Source organism: Austrofundulus limnaeus, unplaced genomic scaffold (genome assembly GCF_001266775.1).
Source record: "Austrofundulus limnaeus strain Quisiro unplaced genomic scaffold, Austrofundulus_limnaeus-1.0 Scaffold65, whole genome shotgun sequence".
Lineage (NCBI taxonomy): Eukaryota > Metazoa > Chordata > Actinopteri > Cyprinodontiformes > Rivulidae > Austrofundulus > Austrofundulus limnaeus.
In genome coordinates this window covers 2,163,613-2,171,793 of record NW_013952467.1, presented here as the reverse complement: position 1 = coordinate 2,171,793, position 8,181 = coordinate 2,163,613, and the positions used below count along the sequence as shown (strand labels likewise).

The 8,181-nt window shown below is 38.5% G+C and overlaps 1 protein-coding gene across 1 annotated transcript in view; it reads left to right on the top strand.

The window, feature by feature from the left end:
- Positions 1-398: 398 nt before the first annotated feature.
- Positions 399-8,181, top strand: part of cep112 (centrosomal protein 112) — a 124,085-nt gene continuing 116,302 nt past the window's right edge. The window contains exons 1-3 of the mRNA XM_014010148.1: positions 399-902; positions 2,898-3,088; positions 4,002-4,165. Coding sequence (XP_013865602.1) covers positions 800-902; positions 2,898-3,088; positions 4,002-4,165 — 458 coding nt within the window. The 5' untranslated portion in view covers positions 399-799. The remainder of the gene's footprint in view (positions 903-2,897; positions 3,089-4,001; positions 4,166-8,181) is intronic.

Genomic DNA, 8,181 nt, shown 5'->3' with positions numbered 1-8,181 from the left:
ACCTATACAATTTTTTTCTTATTGAGAAATATGTTAAATAAAAAATAATAAATAAATGTTTATTATAGTTTTTCCAGAGTGACTTGAATTTTGCATGATTTAGTTCATTTGTTAGATTGTTAACATCTTGTACTATATTTCTTTTACTTGAATTTTATGTGCTTTGGTTGAGAATTTATGTTAAATCTTTTAAGCTTTTTTTGTTAAAGAATTGACTCGAGTGTATATTTTGTGTTCATGAAAAAACCCATTAAATAAAATATTACAGTATTAAAGAACTGTTCTTGTTAATTTGATGAAAACATATTAAATATCCACACAGCTTCTGAAACGCTTTTCAAAACATGCACTGAAGCTTCAGCTTCAAACTGCCCATCACTATTTCGCGGAAACGGAAGTGACGTAAAATCAGGAAGCTAAAGTTTGAAGTCATTTGAGCGGCGGGMTTCGTTCTCGATAATCACATTTCCAGGTCAAATTTTAATGTTTSTTTCGCGTTATACCGGGTCGTTAGCTCGCCATTGTCCTGTTTGTTTAAACGAGGGGGTGGACAACCAAAAACTAGTAAGTCTGGCTCGTTGTGGCTAGGCTAACAGCTAAGCTAGTCAGAAAAATCACTGCAACACTCTGCTACATCAGTGCGTTGTCATGGTAACACGGGAGCTTTTACCATGTCTTAAAGCTGGATTTCTTTCATAAGTGACTTTGTGAAAAATAAAACTGTACATCGGCGTTAAACGTAGACAGCAGATTTTTTTGTCGTTAGCTCGTTCTCTGAGATTTTCGCCCTCAAGTTGATATGAAGAGACGTGAGGACTCATCATGGGAAAGGCTGGACACAGAGTTTGACCATTTTCTCCTGGACATGAAACCATATGTGCTGAAACACCCCAACAAACCAGGTGAGGTTTTATTACACCTGTGCGAGGTACTGAGTACAAGTACAGCTCATTGAAAACTTTATCAATGTTTCATTTACTCACAGAGGAACATGTCGAGTGTACATAATTAATGTTCATTTGATTATATCTTTAAGCTAATGAAAACTCAACATACTTCTCAGAAATGTTTAACATTATATACAATCAATAAAAAGTTTTTACATTTAGAAATGTTAGCCCACTGCACTGAAGTGTATATATGGATTTAGTATGCAAGTCATGAGTGTGACGTGGCGTGGAGGAGACCAGCCTGTGGACCTGATGAGGTGTCTGGAAGCCTTGGCCTTCAGCTCATCTGCAGTTTTTGGTCTAGTGCTGGGATCTGCAACCTTTATCATCAAAYGAGCCATTTCTGCTCTTTGGCTCACCAATTAAATGTGTCCAGAGTCACAAAACAAGCAACTGGTGGTTCGTGGGCCTTTTTGAGATTGTTGAAGGGGAGCCTTTACGGCCAGTGGGGGTGACGTTATAAAAGAAAAAAAATATAGTGAATTTTAATATTTATTATTATTTTTACTAGGGATGCAAAATATATCGGTATTAATATCGGTATCAGKCAATACTGGTCATTTTTTAGAATATCTGTATCGGTTCYATATTTATAACTGGCCCGATATCAACGTCCGATATTYATTTCCCACTTTTTATCTTTGTGTTTCTGTTTTGGGAGGSGAGGTGGTTGGTTGAGCGGCATCTGTTTGATCATGATAGTGATACTGATGCTGCTCAGCCAGGAATAACTGAAGTAGGGAGTCATGTCAGAGTTCTGGTTGTTTATTTACAATATTAAAAAAAAGACCCAAGTGTGTTTGTGTAATATCAGTAAATATAGGTTATCGGCCATCACAGCAATAATTATATCAGATATCGATGTCGGCTGAAATTTTCATATTGGTGCATCCTTAATTTTTTACAATTCAGCACAAAAGAAAAGACCATATTCATGTAAACAAGACAAATATTGTACGCAGTTTTATACAGAATTTCATAAAAGCTGAACAACTGAACTATTCAGGCTTTTTTTTCTAATTATAATATTACTTAAAGATCTTTAAAGGTAACCCTGATAGATTTGAGAGAAAGATCATAGAAAGAAGTTGGATTTTTTTTAGATAGACAACAGGCTAGCTAATCAATATGTTTTACTTTTTTGTATTAGGAGTATTGACCACATGTTTGCATACAAATTGATTTCGGTTGTGAGTATAAAAACAATAAAATATATTCTGTTATTTTTGATCACATTTCTAAAGAGCTGCTGCAGAGGGACCAAAGAGCCACAGGTTGCAGACCCCTGTTCTAGTGTCTCCTCATCTTCTTGACAGACATCTGAATTCTCATATTATACGTCACAGCCAGTGTGCCGGTCAGTTAAGTACAGTGATATCATGGTCAGTATAGGAGATATGTAGTTTTAAATCCTTCTTTTTTCATATTCAAATCATTAAGTTGGGGTCTTTATAATATGYAYCTACAGAGCGGTTTTATTTTCAAATAAAGGCAGCACCCAAGCACTTTGAGCACAAACACATGACCCACAAACTTATGACCAATCACACAGTATGTTCTTATGTGGAGGGGGGTAAAACYCTCACCCAGTTTGAGTTAACTGTAAGCCATATCCATCAAAAATAACAGAATACACTTGAAAGATCTCCCTCTTAGGCTTGTCACAATACATAATAAATCAATTGTACGATATGAGGATGATAAATTAAAATGAGAARGAAAATTTTCATTTGCCTGCTTGTTTGTTTTCTTCGTGGCTCCCTCTTTTCTACTCCTTAGTGTAGAGAGCTAACAAGACTGCACACCAGTATATTTACTGTTTCTGTAATTGAAACATTTTAAAGTGTATAACTGGAAAGTTTCTCATGTTCTGCTTCAATAAATCACACAATGTGATGTTTGTCAAAAGCCGTAACAAGATCCCTTTTACTCGTCACCTCATGTCAGAACGRCAGCGATGTGCCGTATGGATAAAGAAGCTGTGTGACCCAGCCGCATGTGGTTCAGGACTGACGGGTCGAAAAAACCGCAACTTGTACGCCCGCTTGCTCCTCCACATGCTGAAAAAAGGTGTCCTGGAGGGGCCGTTCACGTGCAAACCAGAGCCTGGGAGCCTCAAAACACTCCCTGCCTACATGGTAAGAATGATCTGAATAAATTAAAATAGTATAAAATTAGCACAAAAAGGTAAGGTAGTGTGTGTTTGGTAGATTGTTTCTTTGTAGTAACAAAGCGTCTTGGCAATAAATGTTATACAGTTGGAAAGCCTGTTAAATTGGCCCAAAAAAATCYGATTTTTTTTTCATTCCAAATTTGATTTTTGATTTTAATCGATTTTGCTTCCCAATTAATGGAGTGCCTGTTTCAGGTGTCGAAACAAAGTTTTTGTACTCCTGCTTTTTGTAGCAAGACCCTTCAAACAGATTTTGCAGTGAGGTGTTCGTTGCTCCAAGTCTGAGGTTGTGTAACCAAACCAGTTCCAGAAATCTGAAGAAGCACTGCCTTTTTTGAGAAGGAGATCCTCTTTGCTAGCTGCCATATTATCATGTCGTGTACTAAGCGTCGTGAGGGACAGGTGGGCTGACCTCTGAACTACAGAAGCCCCAAAGAGTGCACTGGTGGGAAAAAAAATCTTGATTTTCCTAAAATTAAATCTTTATAAATGGCAAATTCGACCCTATGTGCCACATTTGTAGTGAACATGGATTTGTGGGATGAGCAGCGGAGCTGAGTATGTGGGTTGTGCACATGAAAAAAATCTCGTTTATCTCACTATTGCTACTGACTCTTGTTTTGAGCTTCTGGTACCTCCAGGTGCTGCCAATCAGGTGCCTGGTTAATAATTTATTGCCAAGATCCATTGAAGTATGTTAGTATATATAATTAGATTTCTGTAACAACCTTTGTGCTGTTATTTGTATTTTAGTAAAGATATACTTTGCACAGCAAAGTCAGTAAAAAACAAGAATTTAACACATAAGCAATTCTGTCTGCATAATACACATTTTAAAACTGGTATTGTGATGAATTATATTAAAATTTACTTTCTAGTCAATCTACTTTGATGAGCCACTGAGCGGTCGGTCTGGAGAGCAGAGCAGCAGAGGTCTGCCTGACTGGGTGACGGGAGAGCTGAGTGGCTTTTCTGAGGACAGTTTGGCCATGGATCAACTCAAGGACAAACCCAGCTCCACACCAGTAACAGCTCATCACAGGTTTGTTTCCCTCATAACTACAGACGTTCAAACAGTTAGTCTCTTTTCATTTCTGTCAGGACAAAGTGAATCTGAACAAATTGTTTCAACAGCTATTATCAGAGCAGTTACTGTGGGCTATTTCAGAAGCCAACATAGGCAATGATCTTGAGCACCAACTGTAGGCTATTTTCACCAATGGAGACCCTCTCTTACCGCTCTCAAATGTGCTGTCACATTAATCATATTAATCAGTGGTAAAAAACTTGGCTGCTCTGACATTTACGTTTAAATCATTCAATTGGGGTCTAACTGCAATGCTTTGATTTGAATTCCTGCATATTGACCGTTCTCAAGGTCTTAAATAACTTCATACAAGCACTGGACTGCAAAAAAATATTGTGTTGCACTTTTTATTGACCCATCCAAAGCATTTGATCACAGATTATTGATAAACATGCTGGAACACTCCCGTCTATCAAAACACGCGGTCTCCTGGTTTGCAAACTACCTGACTAACAGAACGCAGTCCGTTAAAGGCACAGTGTGTAGGATTTTGTCAATTCTTTTAGCCGAAATTGAGATAATCACGAATGACAATAATAAAAAACATGTCTAATCATTGCAGACAAAGACCTTGTTTTATTATTTTTACCTTATAAAAAGCTGTTTAAATCTCCATGGTCGCGGGTCGCCCTACAGGCAGCCGCCATCTTGCACCGCCATCTTGTCTACGAAGGCTCATGAAGAACAAACTGCGGTGGCGGTGTCAAAAACGATTTTAGTTGTAATACTATAAATGTAATATTTGTTGTCTGTCATTGTAGCTGGGATAATTTTACTTATTAAAGCTCATAATCTTACCACTTGAAACATCACTAGCCCTGAAGCTGCTGGTAGACATCGCGGTTGGAATTATCAAAGGTTTTTGACACCTGAGAGACACCGTAGCAATTCCTTTGCGTTTGGAAGCCGGGGTTGGGGGTGGGGGGGAGGACCAGGGAGGATGATTCAACCACTCAACCACTAGATGTCGCTGAAAACAACAAATCCTACACACTGTGCCTTAACGTGGATGGATCCACCTCTACATTTTTAAATGTTGTCAAAGGGGTGCCACAAGGTTCTGTTCTGGGTCTGATTTTATTCACAATCTACATCTGTGTAGCAATCTGCCTAATGCTTCCTACCACTTTTATGCAGATGACACGGTTATCTACTGCTGTTCATCCTCCCTTAATCAGGCTTTTACCTTTCTACAAGACTCTTTTAACATCATTCAATCTCATCTGGAAAAGCTTAAATTAGTTGTAAATGCTGACAAACCAAGCTCATGGTTCTATCCAACAGAAGACAGCAACCAGGGAGCCTTCRYAAACTTTTAACCCAGCAGGGACAACAAATAGCACAGGTCTCCACTTATAAATATCTGTTTTTTTCATTGACTGCGGCTTATACTTTAAAGCCCACATTAACAAAATCGCAACCAAACTCAAGTTGAAGCTGGGTTTTTAATTTAGAAACAAAGCCTGCTTCTCATCTAAAGTTAGAAAAACCTTAGTATCTGCAACATTTACCCCCTTACTGGACTATGGAGACGGGCTATACATAAATGCTGTATCAAAATATTTGCAGTGCTTAGACATAGTTCACCACAGTGCTTTGAGGTTAATCACCGGCTCCAGTTACCTCACACCTCACTCATCGCTGTGAGCTGTACGTTAAATCAGGCTGGTCTTCTCTCACTACATGCATATACACCCACTAGATTACTCTAATCTACAAGGCCCTCCTGAGTCCCCTCTTATTTAGGCACCCTACTACAAAGAACCAACAACCACCACTCCCTACGCTCCGACAATGTTATCCTCCTTACTGTTACACGTGTCAGAACTGAACTAGGGAAAAAAAGGGTTCAGCTTTGCCGCTCCTTCGGCGTGGAACATCTTACAAACTGATCAAACTGTCAGGGCTCACCTCTCTAACATCATTCATTTCAACCCCAAGACCTTTGATCGCTGCCTATGTTTTTAAACTTCACATATTAACTGTCTGTGTTGTTTCTGTCGTCAACCATTTCCTGTTTATTCATTTCATCAGTTGTAATTTTACTGCATCATGGAGCTTTAGTCACTGTCAAGTTTAGTACCATGGTTTGCCTGAAACCTTTAGGATCATTCTTTCTTTATCTTCATTTTATCTGTTTGTTTTCTGATTTGTGAACTGTTTTTGATTATTATTTTTATGACGTGTGCCGCTGGCCTCTTGGCCAGGTCACTCTTGGAAAACAGATCTTGATCTCAATGGGTTCTTACCTGTTTAAATAAAGGTGATTGATTGTAACTCCACAAGCCCGTTTCACCCCTCTCTGAGGGTTGTCTCATTGCAACTCATTTTGAGGCTGTCTCTTTAAATCCAAACAAGGCATTTCACACCCCCCACTCACCTCCAGATTCTAGAGCGGTTCATTCTAGTTTGACAGAGGGGGTTACAACAGAAATGTTTTATTTACAAATTAATAAAATACGTCCACAACAGAAGACTTGTCCATCCAGCCTTGCATGTTGGAGCTAAACAAATATAGTTTAAAACACTTGCATGAATGTTATTTTAACAATGACAATAAAAATTCTGATTTTGATTCTGATTCTAATCAAAGTCGTCTTTTAAGGAGAAAAAAAGGCGTGTGAAAGAAAATTAGTGACTTGTCATTTGAGATGTTTTTCTCTGATAGATGAGGTGTTCGTCAGAGCATTCTACTTAAAACTAGACTGAAGTCATGAACTGTGCTGTGAACCGAAATACAGTTAGCTTTTCTGACTGATTGCGTATCGTGTTCTTTTAGAATCGCTATCTGAGAAGCCAAAGACATTGCCTGGTTCTTGCATCAGTCTGCATGAGCTGTCCATTCAAAGAGTTTTCAAAGCGAAATAACTTCAAAACAGCCGGAGAGGATAAGGAACGTTTCATACACTCGACCCATCTCTCTGTTCCTTTTCTCTTCACATTTCCTACTTGTTGAGTCTGAGTTGTAACCCCCGCAGAGCAGAGACTGCAGAGAATGAAGCTCGTTAGTATGTTTTCTTTCTCTTAAAATATTTCAGCCTCTGTTGCTCTTTGAACACAAGTCAAATGCTCTAAAAAAGTATTTTTGACTTAAATTTGAGCTGCTTACTTATTACGATGTCATGTTCCTTTACTAAAGCAGACAGCCATGTGCGTAGCATGCAAAGTTAACATCCTTTACTAAATCATCAGTCATCCTAACATGCTCAGGGATATTTCTTCTTTCTGCAGGCAGTTCAGAAGCTCGACAAAGTGATGTTATTAATGGCTCATGTTTTTTTTTATTCCAATTAAGACGAAGAGTCAATTCAGAGCCCAGTGGCTTTGTATGCTCATTAGCATAATAAAAAGAGAGCACTGTAGTAGGGAGAGCTTAATATACACCAGGGCACTGCATAAGAGAGAACAACCCCACCGCTGCCATATTTAATCCAAAAGTTTCTGCCGGTTGTGGAATTATGTCATCATGATTAGGCGCAGCAGTACTTAGTGCTGTCACCTCACAGGAAGATGGTTAGAGACTATAAATAGGCCTGCTGCTGTGGCCTCTCTGTGTGGTATTTGAACAGTTTTTTCTCACGGACCCCAAAACAACCAAGTTAGATTAGAAATGTAAAATGTCTCTGAAAGCCGCTCAACTGCTTCGAGTCCATCCTAGACCCTCACCTTCAATTTCCTAGAAACCCACTAACAAATACTGTATTCGTAACCTTATTGATTGTTAGAATAGAATTACTTTGTCTTGTTGTGTGAACGCTTATCCTGAATTCACACTATTGAGATATTTTTTTTATTCCATACGCTTTTCAACATGCATCTCATTCTCCAAGTTTGGTGCTATTTCAACAATTCCTAAATCAAAACAGTCGAGCTCTTTCAGGACATTCCAGCTGTGATTTCTGGTATTTCAGCAATTCATACTTTGAGATATTTAGCTTTTTTTTTTTGCCTTTTTTGTCCTCATTTAAAAT